The sequence below is a fragment of the Capricornis sumatraensis genome, chromosome 15, assembly GCF_032405125.1.
Source record: "Capricornis sumatraensis isolate serow.1 chromosome 15, serow.2, whole genome shotgun sequence".
NCBI classification, from domain to species: Eukaryota; Metazoa; Chordata; class Mammalia; order Artiodactyla; family Bovidae; genus Capricornis; species Capricornis sumatraensis.
Genome location: NC_091083.1, coordinates 15501289 through 15525186, shown reverse-complemented (window position 1 = coordinate 15525186; position 23898 = coordinate 15501289). Strand labels below are relative to the sequence as shown.

The following is a 23898-nucleotide window of genomic DNA, read 5'->3' as shown; positions in this document are numbered from 1 at the left end:
GGACATTTGTACACTTTCAATTAATCCTGATTGGTGCTGTATTTTTTTTTTTCCAGTTGTCTTCCTGTGTTTGTAGGAAATGCAGATGACACTCACATTGAGAGATATTTTCCTCTCTAGGTTCAGTCATACACTTAACATTTCTTGTTTTACGTTTTAAACTTCTCACATGTCTTGTCCTGGTGGTCATGATGGATCTATATATGCATTGTATAATTATGTAGCTCTCCCCACCCGCAGATGAAATGAATAAAGAAACACATTAAATTTAGTACATATGAATAGTTGGCTCTCAAACTCCCCAGCATCTCAAATGTGCCCGCAAAACTTCCCCCAGAGAGGCCCACCTTCTCAGGTCCTCGTTTTCCTTCCTTTTTCATCAATTCGAAGGGAAGGTTTATTCCTCCCGCTTTCCAAATCTGTGGAGGCTTTCTTGCTACAATCTCAACTTACTCTTTTGCTGTTTGTCTTACCTTCTGCTGCTCCTTAAAGATTATTCCTCTCTAGCGGTGTTTTCTGATAGAATCCCACGGTTTCCATGAAGACGTCGAGATGTGAGCTCATGGGAGCTCAGAGCTGCTATGAAGTCACGTTCCCTGTATTCTTGCATAGTGCCTCGTGCGTGTATGTTTTGTGTGACACTCTCATCTGTTCTCCCCAAAGCAAATCTCCCTCTCTGCCTGTGATGATGTGGGCAGATACCCTCCTTCATCTGATTTCAGGCCCTGAATTATGGTGATGTGGTGCACCTTACCTGTATTTAGAACTTTACACTTTCTACACTGTTTCATTCATTTTATGTTTCATCATAAAATACGATATGTTGTCACACTTGAGAAAGGGCCTCACCTTTTGAGCGGAGCTAAAGTTGCCCCGCTTCGTACCTTAACCCTAACGCCCCGCAGCGCTCTTCTTTGGTCTGAGACGCGGCGCAGCTGACGGGTTGGATCTCTGTTTTGTCACACAGGTTACTCCGGCCAGGACTTCGACTGGGCAGACTATCACAAACAGCACGGGACCGAGGAGGCACCTCCCTTCTGCTTCAGAAACGTAAGACGCCTGCTGCGTGCTCCTCCTTCTCTCATGTATGTTACCCACCATGAGTTGCACACGCTGTGTACGTTGCTTCCTGTTTATTGGCCATGGTGGGCTTAGAGTGCCACCCTGCACCGCAGCATCCTAAACTTCGTGTTGGTTTTAAGTCCTTTCCACTCTTGTATCGGTTAGGGTGATGCTGGGCTGTCGTAGCAGGCTGGAGACGAAACGTGTCGTAAGTTTCTCTCTCACCGGTGGATGGTCCAGGTTGTTATCGATCAGCAGGTGGTTCTCCTTGTGCTGAGCCTTGGGCTCGGCTTGTACTTGGCCTGGCCATCTGAGTCTAGTGAGCAGACAGGGAAGGGAGAGCCAGGAGAGGAGAACCTTGGTTCTAGACGCTGAGTTTGATACTGATGCACATTACATATTACTTCTGTCACCTTCCGTTGTGGAGAACTAGTCACTCGTGGCATGATGTCGCAAAAGTGGGAAGTGTGCCCTGGTCGGGCGACTGGTCCCCCACCTTGAGCCTGGATTCTGGCGGGAGAAGGACAGATTTTGGTGGACAGCCAGCCACCAGGGCCACGTAGGGCTTCCCTGGTGGCTCAGTGGTAAAGCGTCTACTTGCCAATGCAGGAGATGCGGGTTCAGTCCCTAAGTTGGGATGATCCCCTGGAGAAGAAACTGGCAACCCATTCTAGTATTCCTGCCTGGGAAATCCCATGGACAGGAGCCTGGCTGACTATAGTCCATGGGGTTGCAAAGGAGTCAGCCACAACTGAACACCTAACCAGCAACAGCAGAGTGTGACCTGTGGGATCGTAGTTCCCAGCCCAGGAATCTAACCTGTGCCCCCTGCATTGGGAGTGTGGTATCTCAACCACTGGATTGCCAGGGAGTGTAATATTGATAAGTTCATGGAGTGGGACATTCTCTACTCCTGAGAAATAATGTTAAATTATGTTCCTAAATTTCTTTATTGGATTAAAGTAATAAGATGCTAAATCCAACACTTTTCTGCTGTGCTTACTTGAAGCTACCTATTCAAACAGAGCTTTTTGGCACAGTGACACATGAAATAACTGTGTGTGTGTGTTCAAACGTGTGTAGTTGCTTAGTTATAGGAGTTTCTTGTACAAAATAGTTTATAAACTATTCATTGAAACATAGGAACCAAAAAGGGACGTGAATCATCTCCATCTTGAGAATGAGACACAAAGGTATAGCCTCATAAGTCGAACATGCATTTAGTTATGAAAGTTCATTTTTTATGCTAAGAATGAAGACTTGGCCCTCCCGTTGGGGACTGTGCCTACTGCAGAGTGTCACGCTCCCACGCCGAAGCCGTGTTTTCCAGCACATGCTCCTAGAGCTGCTGATTCATTGCTGCCTCAGGATAATTCATCCTCCAGGGACTCGGTTGGCAGCCCTTTCTGTTGGGAAGAGCTGGCTTAATAGAGAGAAGCTCAGTGCTGAGCATAAATCAGAATCAGATTTGGGGAAATTAAGTAGGTTGATGACGAGGTCAGCTTGTGTTCATAAATACAGAAACACATCTGTGGCAGGGCTGGAAATCAGGGCTCCGTACGTGATCCGGCAAACTCCTGCCAGGTGACGTCGCCTTTCACGGCATTGACAGGGCTGTACGGTGGGTGGGGTGGGTGTGTGTGTGGTGGGGGGTATGGAGACAGCTGTGCAACCAGCCAGCAGAAGACAGCAGTTGGTCAGCCCTGAAGGTGTGTTAAGTCCGTTGGAGTCTTACTGGGCTCTGTGCTGTGTTGATATCGCTAGCCATGGAATCTACTGGCCTCACTGCCTTTCGTTTAATTGTGAAAACTCTTCATCACATCCTCCCACCCCTCTGAGGCCGTGCTTTCTTCCAGACGGGAGATATCCTTCCCCAACTTTTTAGCCGTGGAAAGAAAACCTTCACATCCCCGTCTCGTTCTGGATTCGGCAAGTTATTTCTTCCAGGACAACGTGCTTCCCCCAAGGCATCTTTTTATCTGCCCTCTGCCAGCCGTTGTTCAAATGGATCTTTATGGGGAGTTAGGAGCCGTGTCCCCAGGCAGCCTCTGAGCTTTCAGGATTCAGCGTACCAAGATGAGATCTGTATTAATGAAAACACTGGCGTTTTAATTAGGAATGCACTTGCTATCAAGGTGCCCCCCCCAACTTTGTGTCTGGTTGTCTGTTTATTTAATCGACAGCGTGGGTATCTGCCTGGTGGCATGTGCGTTGCATTATTGGGACCTTGCTGGACGATGTTAGCAGGCCACACGTGGTCTTGAATGGCATGCGTATTGTGAATTCATTTTTCAGTCGCACATCTTGTGTGTACTAGAGGAGGGGTAATGAGGAAGTGGGTGCGTGGAAGATACTGCCCTGGGGATGTTTAAAAATCCGAGCTGGTTCTGAGATGGATCGACACAGCCAAATACTTACTAGAATAAACTCACAGGTAACAGTTTTGCTATTGGTCCTTTATAAATTACCCTCCTGCAGTGAGCTAAAATGAAAGGAGGTTATACGGTTTCAGCTGTCCCTTATTAAGTAGGATAAAATGCATTTTAACTTACTTAGAGACTTTTCAGGCAGCCTGTCAGGTCATGTCATCAAAAAGAAGCTCAATACCTAATAGTCATGAACCTGGCAGGATGACTTGCAGAAAAACAGCCAACCTAGAATTTCTTTATTTCCAGAGAAACATAAAGGAAAGGAGCAAATGGGTTTCTTAACACACACATTGGATAATTTAGTTCTGGTAACATAAAGATTTAATTGCATTTTCAATTTAACTTCCATTAAAAAAAAACATGGAAATATGAATTACCTTGTTTTCCTTCTAGAAGTCACATAAAGATGTAATCACTCTTACTTACAGGAACCTGTTTATCTCAGTTTATGTATTTCAAATTAGATATAATGTTGTGACCAGATAAAAAACCAGTAAGTAGTGGGTAATTTGGGGAAAATTTCATGTTTATTTTGAAATATTAGGAGGGAGTGTTGCTTCTAGTATTGGCTGAGTAAGCTCATACTTGATCCTCCTGCAGATAGCAACTATAAATTCTGGATGGAATACCAAACCAGGCACCCGAGAGACGTGGAGAGTGAACATAAGCAGGCAGATTCTGAGGGGAGGCAGGTGCCTGGAAGAAAGGCGTGCAGGAGTGGTCATCCCATTTTTTTTTTTTTAACAGACTTTTGCATTTATCTTATGGCCCCACAATCCTTCTTTCCCTAGAGAAATGAGAGCTTAGTGTTAGAGACAGAATTTTGTCCCCCCAGAATTCATGAGTTACAGTCCTGATTCTCAGCACCTCGAAATGTTGACTACTTGGAGTGAGAGTGTTTAGGGAAGGAACTAGGTAGAGTGAGGTCATGTGGATGGGGCTTTATCCACCATGACGTGTGTCCTTATAAGAAGAGGAGATAAGGACACAGACCCCATCCATGGCAGGAAGACCTTGTGAAGACATGGAGAAGGTAGCCGTCTTCAAGCCAAGGGAGGGGCCCCAGAAGAAATTCACCTTGCTGATGACTTAAAGTCAGATTTCTGGCTTCTAGAGCCATGAGTCAGTATTTCTGTTGTGTGAGTTTCCCAGCCTGTGGTATTTGCTGTAGCAGCCTGAGCATATTAGTGAACTTACATTCACACAAAAACTTGTCCTTGAATGTGCATCGCGGCTTTGTTCACAACTACCAAAGCCTGGAAACCGCTCAGCTGCCCTCCAGCTGGTAGATGGATAGACACACCGTGCTGCTTCTGCAGACACCAGTCAGCATGAAGTGGAATGAGGTGCCGGTCCTGTGGCAGCACGCCTGATTCTCAGATAACACTTTGCTTAGTGGAAAAGGCCAGACTCGCAAGGCTCCCTAGCACAGTAGTCTACTTAGATGGTGTTAGAGGAAAAGTGGAATTACAGTAACAGAGAATAGATCCAGGAGCTGGGGGTCCTGGAGGGACTGATCAGCAGAGCCCCAGGGCCAGGCCTCTGCAGGTGACGGCCCTGTTCTGTATCTCGACTGTGAGTATGGCTGCAGGATTGCATGCGTTCATCTGACAGTCCTGCCTTCCTAGAACATCACCCTGAAAAGAATGAATTTCCCTCTACGTGTATTTTTAAAAGTGAATTTCAAAAGTAAATAAAAATAAACAAAAGGATCAAAGGGAAAATAAGGACCATTTCAGATAAAAGGAAACTGGGAAGTCAGCACCCGCAGACCGACAGTTAGAGGGATGGGATGGGGAGGGAGGCGGGAGGGGGGTTCAGGATGGGGAACACATGTACACTCATGGAGGATTCAAGTCAGTGTATGGCAAAACCAATACAATATTGTAAAGTAAAATAATTAATAAAAAATAAAACCAACAACAACAACAAAAAACAAACTGGAGGACAGACATCATGCTGAAGGAGGTGATGGCAGGTGGAGACTGCAGTGTCCTTTCCCCCTGAAGTGTACCTGGTGTGATATGAGTGAGGAGTGCAGGGAAGAGAAGTGATGGGCGTCACAGTGATTCTGGGGTCGGAAGGATGCACACAGAACTGGGAAATGAGAGCGGACTCATCCTCTCGCTCATTCGGGTATTATTAGGCACCTGCTGTGTGCCAAGCGGACGTCTCTTTTCTGGTACCCAAATGAAGAATGTGTGGTTCTTTCCTCATGGGTGATGGGGAGATAAGCGTGTGAACTCACCTATCTTAGTACGATCTGTGCACTTGCATGAGTGTGCACATGTTTGTGTGTGCATGGGTGCGTGTGTGTCCATTTCTGCTGCGCCAGCTGGCTCCCCTCTCACTGAGCGTTTTCTCGTTGTGGCATCTGCTGGCTCAGTGTCCGTTCTCTCTCTCTTCCAGACATCGTTCAGTCGGGGGTTCACGAAGAACATGAAGCTTGAAGCCGTGAACCCCAGGAACCCGGGCGAGCTCTGTGTGGCCTCCGTCATAGCTGTGAAGGGGAGGCTGATGTGGCTCCGCCTGGAAGGTACTCGCAGTTCCTGATCGTCTGAATTTGGGGTTCCCCGGGAAGGGGCAGGGGCCGACGGCCGCAGCACTGCTCAGTGCGCCCGCTTCGCTTTCCTCGTGTTTCAGCTGTCTTAAATTATTCAGCATTCTTAAATAAGTGAAACGAATCAAATGTAGATTCGTTCAGAGGCTCTCGTCTTGACTAATGGTTTCATGAAATGAGATGCTGGTGCGAAATTATGTTTGGAACACAGTGGTCTTTTTACATCTCTGATTATACAAGCTAATGTCACAATTAAATTAATATGAGTCACTAAAACTGGTATTTGAGGTCTTGGTTGTTAACAGGACAGAATTATATATTTGCATTTTAATGTGAATCCTACCCTTTACTGTGGTTTCTTTCACAGATGTTTAGTTTTTCCTTAAAGTAGTAACTGGACATGACTGTCTCCCCAAATATATAATAAACAGAACGTAGACCTGTTTGTTCAGTGATGTTTAAACCAGCAGTCCGCAGTCTTTTTGGCACAAGGGACTGGTTTCGTGGAAGACAGTTTTTGCATGGACTGGGGGTGTGATGGTTTCAGGATGGTTCGAGTGCATTACATTTATCGTGCACTTTATTTCTGTTACTCTATTGGCTTGACTGCGTATCAGCCCAGAGGTTGGGGGCCCCTGGTTTAAACTGTTCTTCATAGCTTCATTTTATTTATAATCATCCAGATAATTCACAGAACAGTACACTTCCTAAGCAAAAGTTTGATGAGCTTGTGGACTTTATTTTTCAGATGTTATATTTTCAGTGAGGAAGAACTAAAATGCATTTGATCGTTAAGGTTTTGTCATCTTCCTGTGACTTAAAATTCTTTGGGTCTTCTGTTTGTTTTTCAGTTTCATAGCATTTCAGATGTATATGGGAAAAGAATAAGGTGTTAGAGATGAGTCATACAATCATGTTAGCTTTCCTTGCTTAGATTTTAAATTTTATGACATGGTCAACCACCATAGGCCGAGAAAGTTTGGAAGGTTATGGAATTGGTGCCAGTATCTTTATCCTCTTTCCTCATTAAACAAGTCTTAAAAAAAAACCACTGTGTTCTTTGATAGGTCTATTATCTAATAAATATTATAGTCCAAGAGATTGGAAGGGGCAGAGAACAGTGATTCTAACTGAAAATCCTAATTCCCAGAAAATAGTTTAAAACATAACCATGGTTTGGGATTTCAAAATCAATCTAAAATAAAAGGAAATTCTGAAAAAAGTGGTTGCTTTTAGTAGATTTACACTTCTACCAGAATTCTGAGTAGAACGGCCTCTAGTTGGAATTAGCCAAAATGTGGACGCAGGTGTCATGGTGGTATTTCAGCAGTTACTGAAGTAGGATGTAAACTTATTTTCATTACTGCCTGTAACGTTGAATCAACAACTGTTGGAAAAACAAGATCCCTTCAGTGATTTTTGAATCCCTAGAGCTTGTTACCTAACACCATACTAAGCCTAATACTATTGAGAGATTAGAGTCTTGTTTGCGCAGTTAAATTTGACCAAAAAAAAAAAAAAAAAAGTAGTAAAGTTCAAAGTCCATGTTCCCTCATCATTAGTTAGCACATCATGGTTAGAATTCTTTGGCAGTCATAATTTATTTAGCAGCTTGTGCTTCCAGAGTGCTTTACAGCTAACAGACAGCAGTTAAGAGTGTCCTGATTTTTATAGATGGAGAAACTAGCTGAGGCATTAAGAGGTGCCTGTGGTTTGGTTTCATCCCTCTTAACATCTTTATTGCGTAATTCAACAGACCCTACAACTTCCCAGTTCTTAAAAAGAATGATGAGCAGCATCTAGTGTGCATTTAACATTTTGACAGTCTTTCCTCATTATTGATCTTTTTCTTTGGGTATCCACTTCTGGTTTTATAGCAAAGAAATGTCAATCAGCTCATGGCAGCTCTTGTTCTTACTCTCCTGAGTGCTTTCATTGGGATTAATGAAAATTAGCTTTAGGAAGCAGGTCGGAAAACTGATTGTCCGTTTTTCCAGACCTTACATATTACAAAAAAAAAATCTGTTGAGTATTGCTTACCTGGTGTTATTGGTCAGAATTATGCCTTTGCCTCATCAAGTCAATTTAAAATTCATTCAGTCTCTTGATCTTTTGGGGTTTTTTTGTTTTTTCGTTCTGTTTTGATTTTTTATCCCTTTCTGGATATTGACCTTTGAAAGTGACAACAATCTTAATGGCACTTTGCTGCTGCTGCTAAGTCACTTCAGTTGTGTCCGACTCTGTGCAACCCCGTAGACGGCAGCCCATCAGGCTCCCCTGTCCCTGGGATTCTCCAGGCAAGAACACTGGAGTGGGTTGCCATTTATTTCTCATTCTCTCAGATTTTTCTGTGTTTATTGTTTTCTTTCCTCAGTCCTGGAGACAAAATATTAGAGATTCACTCTTCTTACTTTGTGCAGTTAAATTATTGCTATGATCATGGTGATTCTTATTATAGATAGTTTATGTGACAATTTATTATGTACTTCATACCGGTTTATCATTTTCATGTATTAAATTGATTTGAAATATTTTCAACACATAGCTAATTCACTAAGTTTAGGTAATTAAAATGATCATTTTAATTTAGTGTTTGACTTCCCTTAAAGTCAGGTACTTCTTTAAGTGCCTCTACAGGAGCTAATGTTGAAGAGGAAAAGAAGAATCAAACCCATGAGATGAGTGTAATATTATTTGGGGTTCATAGTTGGGAAGAATGTCAAGTTTTCAAAAACTGCTGACAGTGAACCAGGGCAGTTGCTGACGATGGGGTTTTGAGTTTGGGAGAGGATGTTGTGGCGCTTTCTCTTGTGTTAATATCTGCTGTCAGTTAGCGTCTCTATGATTAGCAGCATTTATTCATGCTCTGGGCTTCCCTGGTGGCTCAATAGTAAAGAATCCACCTACCAGTGCAGAAGACTCAGGTTCCATCCCTGGGTTGGGAAGGTCCCCTGGAGGAGAAAGTGGCAATCCACTCCAGTATTCTTGCCTGAAACATTCCACGGGTGGGCGGCAGTCCATGGGGTCGCAAAAGAGTGGGACACAACTTAGTAACTAAACAATAGCGATTCATGTTCCATGCATTTACATTCAGTTATAATGTCTCTTGTGTCATAGCCCCACACACTAGCTCACAAGCGGTTACACCCGCATCTCACAGTCCAAGTCACGTTGTATTTATTGGCCATCATTTTCTCATGGGACATGTAGGGTGTGGGTGTTCTCAGAGTGTGTTAATTTTCTCGAAGAAGGTTGACACCTTTGGATTGCCTTTCTTGGTCTTTCTTATTCCCATTATTACACTGTTTTCCTCCTGTTTTGAAGAAGTTGTCTGGTGAATGTTAGGTGTTTCAGCCTTTTAGCGTAGGTAGAAAATACCTTTTATGTTACAAAAGTACCATGACCTGCAGGCCTTATTTCCACTGGCTTATTTAGCCCTTTCATTGTTGCCACTACAGGAATTTTTGTGGCGAGCTTTAGAACATGAGTAACCAAACCTGGTTTTGAAATTGGGAGCCCTGTTAGAAGTGAAAGAAAGTTCTGGGTTAGCATTTTTGCACCTTGAACATGGGGAGGGAATGGTGGCCCACCCAGTGTTTGTCACCTGGGGGTTTCCCTTCAGGTTTGTCAAAAACAAGCATACAGAGAACAGAAAGACACAGAGATGACCCAGAAGTCATCAGGTCTGTGGAGAAGTACCAGACTGCTTAATTCGAACCATCAACTTAGGTTGTTACTTGTAGTATCTCATAGTCTTTTCTCTTTGCTGCCCTCTGAAACAAAATCTGGAGAGAATGAAACTTCTCCACAGTCGATACTAGAAAAACATACTGTAAACATTTCAGCCCCAGTCTGCTCTGTGTATCACTTTGGATGGGACCTTTTTGAAAAGCCGCATCCTTTACCGTGAACCTCACATCTTCACTGACCAGCGCTGAACACGTGGGGCCTGGCCCGGACGTGATCCCTGATTCCACAGGTGACGTCCAACGCAAGCAAAACCTGTCTTTGCCAATTTTCACAGACCACAATACTTGTATGAGAGTTCACGCGCACTTTGCTTGCTAAAGTCTTGTCGAATGGATACGAGGAATAAATGAAAGCTGTGTCCCTGAGCGAGAAAGCGATTTAAGATATGAGCAACCCCTTAAGAACTGCTTTTTGCTAATCGAATGTTGAGATAGTGAGATATTTTCTACTCATCAGCTGAAATTCAAAATCTCCTTGGTTGGTTTTTGCTGTGTGCCTGGCTCAGTTCCGGTAAACCTCCTTCCACATCATAATCCGTGGGAGTCCTAGGCAAGTACCAGTTCCCAGGGCTGCCCCACTCCCACCCCTTCTGACCCTGGGAGTAGGGTCTGGGAATCTGCATTTCATATCACCACCACCACCCCCCCCCAGATGATTCCTCTGCATGGGGAGTTTGTCAGGGCCTCTCGGACCTCAAATGTGCCAAGAAACTCAGGCAAGATTGACCTCGGAAGAGGTGGAAGAAAACTGCCCTTTTAGCCTTTCTGTATTATGATCAAGTCAGGTGGTTGATAAGCATTTTGCAGAAAGACTTGCAAAAATGAGACAAGGGAAAGTGCAAATGTGAAAGTAATAATGTTTCCCACCAGTGTGGGTGGGTTTTAAATCTTTGAAAAGGGTTATGGGCTGCTGGAGCCATTTTGGGGAGAGGCTGCTTTAGCAGATGGTTGGGTGTGTGTATATGTGTGTGTGTGTATGTGTAGATATATGTATATATATATATATATATGGGTATGTATGTATAGGTATGTGTGTATATATCAGTTCAGTTCAGTCCCTCAGCCATGTCCGACTCTTTGTGACCCCATGGACTGGAGCACACCAGCTTCCCTGTCCATCACCAATTCCTGGAGCTTGCGCAAACTCAAGACCATCATGTCAGTGATGCCATCCAACCACCTCATCCTCTGTCATCCCCTTCTCATCCTGCCTTCACCTTCCCAGCATCAGGGTCTTTTCCAATGAGTCACTTCTTCACATCAGGTGGCCAAAGTATTGCTGTTTCAATTTCAGCATCAGGCCTTCCAATGAATATTTAGGATTGATTTCCTTTTGTAAATCAATTAAAAATCCTTTAGTTAGATCTCTTTGCAGTCCAAGGGACTCTCAAGAGTCTTCTCCAACATCACAGTTCAAAGCATCAATTCTCTGGTGCTCAGCTTTCTTTATAGTCCAACTCTCACATCCATACATGACCACTGGAAAAATCATAGCTTTGACTAGATGGACCTTTGTTGGCAAAATAATGTCTCTGCTTTTGAATATGCTGTCTAGGTTGGTCATAGCTTTTCTTCCAAGGAGCAAGCGTCCTTTTATTTTATGGTTGCAATCACCATCTGCAGTGATTTTGGAGCCCAAGAAAATAAAATCTGTCACTGTTTCCATTGTTTGCCCATCTGTTTGCCATGAAGTGATGGGACCGGATGCCATGATCTTTGTTTTTTGAATGTTGAGTTTTAAGCCAACTTTTTCACTCTCCACTTTCACTTTCATCAAGAGGCTCTTAAGTTCTTCTTCACTTTCTGCCATAAGGGTGGTGTCATCTGCATATCTGAGGTTATTGATATTTCTCCTGACACACTTGATTCCAGCTTGTGCTTCATCGAGCTCAGGATTTTGCCTGATGTACTCTGCATATAAGTTAAATAAGCAGAGTGACAATATACAGCCTTGACAAACTCCTTTTCCAATTTGGAACCAGTCTGTTGTTCCATGTCCAGTTCTAACTGTTGCTTCTTGACCTGCGTACAGATTTGTCAGGTGGTCTGGTATTCCTATCTCTTGAGGAATTTTCCACAGTTTGTTGTGATCCACACAGTCAAATGCTTCAGCATAATCAATAAAGCAGAAGTAGATGTTTTTCTGGAACTCCTTTGCTTTTTCTATGATCCAGTGGATGTTGGCAATTTGATCTCTGGTTCCTTAGCATTTTCTAAATGCAGCTTGAACATCTGGAAGTTCACGGTTCATGTACTGTTGAAGCCTGACTTGGATAATCTTGAGCATTACTTTGCTAGCGTGTGAGATGAATGCAAGTGTGCAGTAGTTTGAATATTCTTTGGCATTACCCTTCTTTGGGATTGGAATGAAAACTGACCTTTTCCAGTCCTGTGGCCACTGCTGAGTTTTCCAGATTTGCTGGCATATTGAGTTCAACACTTTCAAAGCATCATCTTTCAGAATTTGGAATTTCTCAACTGGAATTCCCTCACCTCCACTAGCTTTGTTCGTAGCAATGCTTCCTAAGGCCCACGTGACTTCACATTTCAGGATGTCTGACTCTAGGTGAGTGAGTACACCATCGTGGTTATCTTGGTCATGAAGATCTTTTTTTGTATAGTTCTTCTGTGTATTCTTGCCACCTCTTAATATCTTCTGCTTCTGTTAGGACCATTTCTGTCCTTTATTGTACACGTCTTTGCATGAAATGATCCCTTGGTATCTCTAATTTTCTTGAAGAGATCTCTAGTCTTTCCCATTCTATTGTTTTCCTTATTTCTTTGCACTGATCACTGAGGAAGGCTTTCTTATCTCTCCTTGCTGTTCTTTGGAACTCTGCATTCGGATGGGTATATCTTTCCTTTTCTCCTTTACCTTTAGCTTCTCTTTCCTCAGCTATTTGCAAGGCCTCCACAGACAACTATTTTGCTTGTTTGCATTTCTTTTTCTTGGGAATGGTCTTGATCATTGCATTCTGTACAGTGTCACAAACGTTCATCCATAGTTCTTCAGGCACTCTGTCTATCAGATCTAATTCCTTGAATCTATTTCTCACTTCCACTGTATAATCATGAGGGATTTGATTTAGGCCATACCTGAATGGTCTAGCGGTTTTCCCTACTTTCTTCAATTTAAGTCTGAATTTGGCAATGAGGATTTCATGATCTGAGCCCCAGGCAGCTCCTTGTCTTCTTTTTGCTGACTGTATAGAGCTTCTCCATCTTTGACTGCAAAGAATATAAGCATTCTGATTTCACTATTGACCATCTGGTGATGCCCATGGTTAAGAGTCTTCTCTTGTGTTGCTGGAAGAAAGTGTTTGGTATGACCAGTGCGTTCTCTTGGCCAAACTCTGTTAGCCTTTGCCCTGTTTCATTCTGTACTCCAAGGCCAAATTTGCCTGTTACTCCAGGTATCCCTTGACCTCCTACTTTTATATTCCAGTCCCCTATGATGGAAAGGACATCTTTTTTGGTTGTTAGTTCCAGAAAATCTTGTAGGTCTTCATATCTATATATATATAGATATAGATATATATGGGTGTGTGTGTATATATATATATATATGGTGTGTAAATATATGTATGTGTATGTATGAATGTGTATATATATGCATGTATATTATGGCTTGGTATATATATGTGTATGTGTACATATGGGTCTGTATATATATGTGTGTGTGTATCTATGGCTGTGTGTATATATATGTAGGGATATTATGGGTGTCTCTATGTATAAGACTTCCCCAGTGGCTCAGTGGTAAAGAATCCACCTGTAATGCAGGAGACACAGGAGTCACAGTTTCGATCCCTGGGTCGGGAAGATCCCCTGGAGGAGGAAGTGGCAACCCACTCCAGTATTTTTGCCTGGGAAATCCTATGGACAGAGGAGCCTGGTAGTCTATAGTCCCTAGGGTTACAGAAAGTTGGATGCGACTGAACATGCAGGTCCACACAATATATATGTGTGTGCGTGTGTGTATATTTATATAATGCGTTTGTATATATATGCGTGTGTGTGTATATATATACATGTATATATATGTATGGGTGTATGTGTATGTATGTATACATATATAGGTGTGTATATACATGTATGTATATATAGGTGTGTATATATATATATGGGGTGTATATATAGGTATGTGTGTATATATATGTATGTGTAGATGGGTGTGTATATATGTATATACATATATGTGTGTATATATGTATATACATATATGTGTGTATATATGTATGTGTATAGATGGGTGTGTGTATATATATACATATATATGGGTGTGTTTATATATGTTTATGTGTGTATATATATAGGTGTGTGTATATATATGGGTGGGTATATATATGTATGTATATATAGGTGTGTGTATATATATATGGGTATATATATGTATATATGTGAGTATATGTATGTATATATGGGTTATGTGTGTGTGTATATATATATAGGTGTGTATATATATGGGTGAGTATATGTATGTATGTGTATATGGGTGTGTATATATATATGTATATACATGAGGGTATATATATGGATATATATATGGGTGTATATATGTGTATACATGGGGTATATATCGACATATATATGTATATATAGGACTTGCAGATCTGAAGAAGGAGGCGGGGGGCGCTGTCTGTGAACAGGCTTTGGAGACCACCAGTCAGCTGCAGAGGTTCTGGGTGGGCAGCAACAGCCCTGGCTCTGGTTTTCTTAAGCGAAATGGGGATATTGGGGGAAGAATTTGATGGGAGGCTGAGGAGGAAGATCTACTCCCTAGAAGGCTTTGCAGTAGGAACCAAAGGCGAGCTTGGGTTTTCAGGCTGCTGTTGTGCTCGGTGTGACTTCTGACTGACCGTGTTCTCCGCACGAACCTGCCTTGAATGCCTTCCTAGGCTCCGGAGCGAGATTGCCTGGGTTTGAGCCCTAGATCCCCTCTTACCAGCCGTCTGATGTTTTCCTGACCCTCAGTTTGTCGTCGTCGTTCAGTCACTGAGCCTCGTCCAGCTCTTTGTGGCCCCGTGACTGCAGCTCGCCAGGCCTCCCTGTCTGTCAGAGTTTGCCCGAGTTCGCGTTCACTGAATCAGTGATGCCATCCAACCATCTCACCCTCTGCTGTCCTCCTCTCCCGATCTCAGTCTGTCTCAGCATCAGGGTCTTTTCCAGTAAGTTGGCTCTTTGCATCAGGTGTGAGCATTGGAGCTTCAGCTTAGTTTACTCATCTGTAAAATGGGAGTGAAACCATCTGATCTCCTAGGGTCGTAAGGATAAAACTCTTTGAAAAGTACCTGCACGAGAGTGAGTGTCCTAAGAGTTCACCATCCATGGCTCTCTCCCTCCACTTACACGTTTAATCCCATTTCTGTCGTTTTCTTTCTGATGGTTTCCTAACCTGTGTAGCTCTTGTCAGCTAGTTTTGCTGTGTGTTGATTCCTTAGGAATTCAGCTCCAGGGCTGAGACGAGTGAGGGCTTCTCTGAGATCCCGCTCTGTGGGCAGCGTCTGCAGATGGACGGTGCGGAGTGGATGCTGGGTCCTGCTTTCTGTCTTTCAGTGCTCATCCTTCTCACTGCACACTTGAGCCCATCCGACTATTAGTGTCAGCGCTAGACGAGGTTAGGGGCTTCCCAGGTGGCGCAGTGGTCAAGAATCCACCAGCCAGTGTGCAGGGCATCCTTCCCCTGCAGAAGGACATGGCAATCCACTCAGGTATTTCTTGCCTGGGAAATCCCATGGACAGAGGAGCGGTGGCCCAGTGGTTAAGGATCCACCCTCCATTGGAGGTGATGTGGGTTGATCTCTGATCTGGGAAGACCCCACGTGCCTTTTGTTGGGCAGTTAAGTTTGTGCCCTGCAACTACGGAAGCCCAGGCACCAGAACAAGAGAGAAACCTGGAGAAAGCCCATATGCAGCAGTGAAGACCTAGCACAGCCGAAAATAAGATAAAAAGCAAAATGATTCTTAGGAAAAGAAATATATGAATGTTTATATTGCTACAGAAGTGTGTATGTTAAAGCACACTAATATGATGTGATGTCTGAACTAGCAGATGGGAAGAAGTAATCTATAAAGGTCACTTTCTACTCCCTCCTGAAGTATGACTTTGACCTTGAAAATCTGATTTGTACCTAAACACATCTACTATTTGTATGTAGTGGATGAATTCAGCCTGTTAGCAAAATTGCTGAGTAGCTGAGAAATAGGCTCTATCTTTGTATTTTTGTGAGCATGGAGATGAGGAAGTGCCCTGTGTAACAGGAAACAGCTCGGTGACTCTTTTCATTGGCCCATCTGCCGAATCCAGTGCGCTTCTCGACAAGAAAAGATCAGTTTTGTATTTGAAGCTAGTTGGGGAGTTTCTTTAGCTTTTGTCTGTTTTGGCAGTTTTGATGATTTCTTTAGCAGATTAGTTAAATGTTGGTTGAGTCATTTAATGCAGGGTGGAAATGCTTTCTAGTCATTCAAGTGTGTTGGAACCTAAGCCCTATAAACCTGCTTGCATTCTTGTAGGTTATGTATCTTTCAAATTATCGGAGAATTCAGTGAAAAAGAAGTTAGGATTGATAACCATAGTAATGACTTTCTCTGAGAACACATCAGAAGTTCAGTGTGATGACTGGAGGTCATGTGTGTATAAGCATCTGCTGTCCATGTTCCAGGCGCTTTGTGTACACCAAAGTTAGGTTTTAGCGCTATATCTGGTACCTAGGTTTGTCAAATAATGGACTCTGGGAGCCAGTGTTGCTGAAATAGTGAGGAGATTTTATGTTTACTGGTATTGAGCTTCCAGAAGCTAAGTTTTGGAGGGGAAGTGCGATTCAGAATTCACCAGGTGATGTGTGATCGCTTGGTGTGTGATGGAGCTTCTAAGAGTGTTAACTTTTGTTTTGATTCCCAGTGAAGAAACCAAAAGCACAGCAAGATTAAGTGATCAGGGCCAGGGGGTCCCTCCATTAATAGAGCTCTTTCTTATCTTTTGATTCTTGGTTCAAGAGTGTAATAGAGCTCTTTCTTACCTTTTGATTCTTGGTTCAAGAGTGTCTTTCCTCACAGGGTGCTTTTAAAGGACTGTTGATTTGGTGCAGAATCTCCTTCTCTTTACCAGTTTGCAGGGTCCCAGATTTATTCTCTCAGTGACCAGAGTTCCTTGGAACCTCTGCTCGTATTGTGTCCAGATCTTTTCTCTCAGGGTCTCTCAGCTGCTATGCCGACTTAACACAAGGCATCGTTTTGACTATGATACGAAGGCAGATCCCCACCAAAGAGACTCTCCTGCCTAAGTGACTTCGGTGTCACACGGCAAGAGTCTGAATTCAGAAGAAGTGACGTGGTCAAAGGATAAAGGAGCATGTCCCCTAGGGAACTGTGCTTTGATGCTCACTGCTTATAACCAGCGTCATTGAACCCTCCCAGTTCCTTTTAACTGGAACATTTAACTTCTGTTGGTTGAAGGTTGACCTCTGCTTGGTGTTGGGTGAAGAATGTCTTGGTGCCCCCACCCCACAGGCTGGACTACCTTCTTTAGCTTCAGAGCCATTCTTAGGAAAGAAAGATGCTACAGTTGTCCCCAATCATCCTTCCCCTTTCTCTTGTTTTCAGGGGAAAGTATGTCTTTTCCAAGCCCCCCTTCTTGTGAATCCTGTGAACTCCTGCTACCGGACCTCTCTGGCGCTTGTATCTGTCGTAAAATACTGATGGCTTTGGGTTCAGCTTTCAGAACAGTCTCCCCCTCCGTGCTCAGAGCCGCTCTGATTCCCCCTCCTCCTGTGTCTTTGTTGTTAACACCTGTTCGCACCTGTTGTCTCGACTCCCCACAGGCCTGCAGAGCCCGGCTCCAGAGTTCATCGTGGACGTTGAATCTATGGACATCTTCCCTGTGGGTTGGTGTGAGGCCAACTCCTACCCTCTGACTACACCACACAAGACAGCCTGTGAGTATTGCCCCACTTGGAGCCTTGCTGGGCATCTCTGGGACTTAGGTGAATAAATAGGCAATTTGGTAAAGAGAGTGGAGCCAAACTGTAAAAATCAAAAAGTGTTCTCAGTTTTGCAGAGAACACCAGGACTTCTGTCTCATTCATCCTGTAAGTGTCTGCGTGAGATGAATGTCTGCAGGCATTTCCCAGCTTGAGAAACCAAGTCACAGTGACAAGGTGGAAATGAGCGTCTGGGATCTTTACTCCCTGTTTCTATGCAATTCATGAAAAAGTTTAAGCTAAGTACTATACATTTGTATGATTATATCTGAGAAAGAACTTATTCTCCTAAGGTTTACCCCAAAGGTTTATCCCAAAACCAATTGTAATTGGTTCCAATAATTTACTGACATAAACACTTAACTATTCCTGGCAATGAAGAGATGAGGCCAAAGTGAAAACGATGCCCAGCTGTGGATGTGACTGGTGATGGAAGTGAATCCGATGCTGCTGGAGTGTTAGGTCCATGAATCAAGATGAACTGGAAGTGGTCAAACAGAAGATGGCAAGGGTGAACATCGCCATTTTAGGAATCAGTGAACTAAAATGGACTGGAATGGGTCAGTTTAACTCAGATGAGCATTATATCTACTACTGTGGGCAAGAATCCCTTAGAAGAAATGGAGTAGCCCTCAGAGTCAACAGAAGAGTCTGATATGCAGTGCTTGGATGTAAGCTGAAAAACGACAGAATGATCTCTGTTCATTTCCAAGGCAAACCATTCAATACCATAGTAATCAAAGTCTATGCCCCAACCAGTTATGATGAAGAAGCTGAACTTGAACGGTTGTGTGAAGATCTACAAGACCTTCTGGAACTGACACCCAGAAAAGATGTCCTTTTCATCATAGGGGACTGGAATGCAAAAGTAGGAGGTCAAAAGATACCTGGAGTAACAGGCAAGTTTGGCCTTGGAGTACAGAATGAAGTAGGGCAAAGGCTAACAGAGTTTGGCCAAGAGAATGCACTGGTCATAGCAAACACCCTCTTCCAACAACACAAGAGAAGATTCTACACATAGACATCACCAGATGGTCGACACCCAAATCAGATTGCTTATATTCTTTATAGCCAAAGATGGAAAAGCTCTATACAGTCAGCAAAAACAAGATTGGGAGCTGACTGTGGCTCAGATCATGAAATCCTCATTGCCAAATTCAGACTTACATTGAAGAAAGTAGGGAAAACCACTAGACCATTCAGGTATGACCTAAATTAAACCCCTTACGATTATACAGTGGAAGTGACAAATAGATTCAAGGGATTAGATCTGATAGAGTGCCTGAAGAACTATGGACAGACATTTGTGACATTGTTCAGGAGGCAATGATCAACACCATCACCAAGAGAAAGAAATGCAAAAAGGCAAAATGGTTGTCTGAGGAGGGCTTACAAATAGCTGAGGAAAGAGGAGAAGCTAAAGGTAAAGGAGAAAAGGAAAGATATTCCCATTTGAATGCAGAGTTCCAAAGACTAGCTAGGAGAGATAAGAAAGCCTTCCTCAGTGATCAGTGCAAAGAAATAAGGAAAACAATAGAATGGGAAAGACTAGAGATCTCTTCAAGAAAATTAGAGATACCAAGAGAACATTTCATGCAAAGACGTGCACGATAAAGGACAGAAATGGTATGGGCCTAACAGAAGCAGAAGATACTAGGAAGAGGGGGCAAGAATACACAGGAGAACTGTACAGAAAAGATCTTCATGACTCATTTAACCACGATGGTGTACTCACTCACCTAGAGCCAGACATCCTGGAATGAGAAGCCAAGGTGGGCCTTAGGAAGCATCACTTCGAACAAAGCTAGTGGAGGTGATGGAATTCAGGTAGAGAAATTTCAAATCCTAAAGGATGATGCTGTGGAAGTGCTGCACTCAATATGCCAGCAAATTTGGAAAACTCAGCAGTGGCCACAGGACTGGAAAAGGTCGGTTTTCATTCCAGTCCCAAAGGAAGGCAATGCTAAAGAATGTTCAAACTACCACACAATTGCACTCATCTCACACGCTAGGGAAGTAATACTTACTGTTCTCCAAGCCAGGCTTAAAGAGTACATGAACTGTGAACTTCCAGATATTTAAGCTGATTTTAGAAAAGGCTGAGGAACCAGAGATCAAATTGCCAACATCTGTTGGATCATCGAAAAAGCAAGAGAGTTCCAGAAAAACATCTACTTCTGCTTTATTGACTATGCCAAAGCCGTTGACTGTGTGGATCACAACAAACGATGGAAAATTCTTCAAGAGATGGGAATACCAGGCCACTTTACCTGCCTCCTGAGAAATCTGTATGAATGTCAAGAACCAACAGTTAGAACCGGACATGGAACAAAAGACTGGTTCCAAATTGGGAAGGGGGTACGTCAAGGCTGTATGTAGGTTGTCACCCTGCTTATTTAACTTATATGCAGAGTATATCATGCAAAATGCCAGGCTGGATGAAACACAAGCTGGAATCAAGATAGCCAGGAGAAATATCCATAACCTCAGATATGCAGAGGACACCACCCTTATGGCAGAAAGCGAAGAAGAATTTAAGATCCTCTTGATGAAAGTGAAAGAGGAGAGTGAGAAAAGCTGGCTTAAAGCTCAACATTTAGAAAACTGAGATCATGGCATTTGGTCCCATTACTTCATGGCAAATAGATGAGGAAACAGTGGAAACAGTCAGACTTTATTTTCTTGGGCTTCAGAATCACTGCAGATGGTGACTGCAGCAATGAAATTAAAGGATGCTTGCTCCTTGGAAAAAAAGCTATGACCAACCTAGATAGCATATTAAAAAGCAGAGACATTACTTTGAAAATAAAGATCCATCTAGTCAAAGCTATGGTTTTTCTAGTGGTCATGTATGGATGTGAGAGTTGGACTATCAAGAAAGCTGAGCGCCAAAGAATTGATGCTTTTAAACTGTGGTGTTGGAGAAGACTCTTGAGAGTCCCTTGGACTGTAAGGAGATCAAACCAGTTAGTCCTAAAGAAAATCAATCCTGAATATTCATTGGAGGGCCTGATGCCGAAGTTGAAACCTCAATATTTTAGACACCTGATGCGAAGAACTGACTTACTAGAAAAGACCGTGATGCTGGGGAAGATTGAAGGAGGGAGAAGGGGACAACAGAAGTTGAGGTGGTTGGATGGCATCACTGACTGGATGGACATGATTTTTAGCAAGCTCCGGGAGCTGGTGATGGATAGGGAAGCCTGGCATGCTGCAGTCCATGGGCTCACAAAGAGTCAGACATGACTGAGAGACTGACCTGAACTGATTCTTGGCATTAAATTACCAGTGAGATTTCAATTGGACTTTGAAGGGGGCATTACATTACATCCTTCTGATCACAAAAGTACCAAATCAAACCATATTAGTAGTCAGAATAACCCAGCATCCCATACACACATACATGCACTCACAAACATACCACTTAAATATATACAAGTGTGTGTTTTAATATAAATTGTTGTAGGTCATTATCCTGAAATGGTAACCATTTAAAAAATATTTATAGTATATGATAATTCATTCAATAATAAATCTTAGCATTTATAATTCTACCCTAATGTGTCAACAGTAGTATTTAAAATTGTTTGTCCTTAAATATAAGGCTTTTAATTTTTTGTGAAATAGGTTAGATATTTCTAATGTTTTCTTTATTAATTTGTATGTTGGCTAACTTTTTTTTAGCACCCTCCCGTGAGGTTCATTTACGTAGATGCTCAGAATATTGCTGTAAAGAGAGTTCCCTGCCGTCGCCGGCCTCCTGTTTGCTGAGGTTGAGAAATTTTGAAGGACACAAGAAACTTAACAGTTCTCACCAAGTGTCAGATGGGGTTATTCATGTGAATAAAGTAGGGGCCCAAGCTATAGAGAGAGGTGGATTCTAAGAGGTTCTTTTACCCTGTACCCAGTACTGCATACTGAATCTCATCCAATGACAGTAACGTCTTGCCGTCAGTTTAAAATACTTCTAAAATTATGAGCTTAGAATAATGATTTCAGCGTTGAGGGCCTTCTTTGTCTTTTATTCTCACTTGAAATGTCTTGGGTCCTTGGCTGTCAGCCCCCACAGCCCTGGGCAGGTCCTCCCCATGCTCTACAGGTTTAGATCCAATCCTCCGTGCCTGCTTGTGCCTCAGACAGAAATTCGTGTCCTGGCCCTCTCCCTTCCTCTTGCACTGGCTTTGGAGGGGAGGAGCATTTTGAGTTTTTCTGGGTGAAAGCCCATGCAGGTTAAGGTGAACACAGTGACGTTTCGTCTCTTTTCCCCAGACAGTTGTGTTTGGCTTCTCATCAAGACATCACACAGTTTGGGCATCTCACCCTAATTAACAAAGACCGACTTAGGCAACGTAGTCTGCACACTCAACTTCCCCTTTAGAGGTCACAGAGTTTGTACTTTCTCATAGTAATTATAGGCAGACTTTGTTGTCACAGGTCGTTTTTACACATTGAAAGTTTCAGGCATCCCTGCATCAAGCACGCCTGTGATACCACTTTGCCGACAATGCTTTCTCGCTTCGTGTCTTTGTGTCACATTTTGGTAACTCTTGCCGTATTTCTAACTTTTTCATCATTATTGTATTTGTTGTCATTATCTGTGATCAGTGACCTTTGGATGTCACCACTATAACTCAGTGACGCTCAGATGATAGCATTTAACAATCAAGTATTTTTGATTAATGTATATACACTGTTTTTTAGACAGAATATTATTATGATACACACTTTATAGACTACAGATTTATAGTAGACTTATAAAACATAACTTTTACGTGCACTGGGAAACCAGAAAATTCCCGCGACTCCTTTATTGTGATAGTCACTCTATTGGGTGGTCTGGAACCAAACCCACAGTATCTCTGAGGTCTGCCGGTCCTGGAATTGGATACTAAATAAAATCAAGAAGAGGTGAAATTTTGAATCACTGTTTCTCTTGTTTATTTGTGTTCTCGTGGTGTTTCTCATACACGCATTTTGCTTTGAAGAGGCAAAGTCTAATTAAACCTGCCAGACTCCGACAGCTTTAGAAATTCTGTGAGCATTGATTTTTCCTAATATTGGAAGATGCAGGATTATCTATGCCTGAGTTAGTAGATGCCGAAAGCTCTGGTCTGTCTTTGTGAAGGTGATTCCAGCCAGTTCTAAATGTAACCTGGAGATATTCTTAACCTCAGGTTATTGTTGGGTGGCTTCTGTCACCGTTTGACAGACGTATATATTTGCTAGGTACCAATCCGCTTTTTAATGATAAAATGTTGTAGTTTATAAACATGCCTCTAATCCTAATTTGGGAGCATGCTGCAATGGTAAAATTATTTGCCTTATCACGCTTTCTGAGGGGAAAAGTCATCTGGATAATCAGTGCTTCTACCAGTCCATTTCACCAGCTGTGTTCCTGGGAGGTCTGATATGTGTATTCTTTTTATTAGAAGCACATTTTAGAATAAAGTAGCCCATGTAGTGATAAGGTAAAATGTACTAAATTCTCTTTAGATTTCATTTCTGAAAAGTCAAAGTCTTTTTTGTGCTGGGAGAGATGAAGATAAAATTGTGGCCGGAATGAAGTAACTTTTCAGTTTTCAAATTGTTACTTTAAAAACAGACACAGTTCTATACCTATGGAGCCGTTAAAAAAAATGCTTATTCCCAACTCGCTGTTAAAGTCGGTTTTCTTTCCCCTCCCCCCTTTTGCCTGTTTTACAGCGCAAAAGAAGAGGAAGATCGCAGTTGTGCAGCCAGAAAAACAGTAAGTGTTTTTTCACAAAAACTCCATGATAAGCTATGAAGTATCTTTAAAGAGGATAGAAATAGGGCTGCTTTTGTTAGAGAGCTGGTCCCGGCCTAGCGCAGGGGTCAAGGCGACAGGAAAACATGTACTGAGCGTCTGTTTTGTGCAGGACACGTGGGGTCTGCTTCTTAAGGAATTTCTTTTCCAGACTGTAACCTCTCACTTTCGTCCCAGCGTAGCTGACCTGAAGGATGCCCACGGTCCTGCGTTCTGGTCAGGGTGCTCTGCGACAGTTCTCCAGGTCTTTAATGCCCCAGGGCCCCCACAGAGCTGCCTCTCCAGGCCTCAGCTCTGCCCCCTTACAGCCCGGTCAGCTGGAGAAGGTTGTTTT

The 23898-nt window shown here is 42.9% G+C and overlaps 1 protein-coding gene across 1 annotated transcript in view; it reads left to right on the top strand.

Annotated features, from left to right (window-relative positions):
- The window catches only part of SFMBT2 (Scm like with four mbt domains 2), a 157815-nt gene that overhangs the window by 107579 nt on the left and 26338 nt on the right, over nucleotides 1-23898 (top strand). Inside the window, exons 9-12 of the mRNA XM_068987562.1 lie at nucleotides 968-1050; nucleotides 5901-6027; nucleotides 17621-17734; nucleotides 23483-23525. Coding sequence (XP_068843663.1) covers nucleotides 968-1050; nucleotides 5901-6027; nucleotides 17621-17734; nucleotides 23483-23525 — 367 coding nt within the window. The remainder of the gene's footprint in view (nucleotides 1-967; nucleotides 1051-5900; nucleotides 6028-17620; nucleotides 17735-23482; nucleotides 23526-23898) is intronic.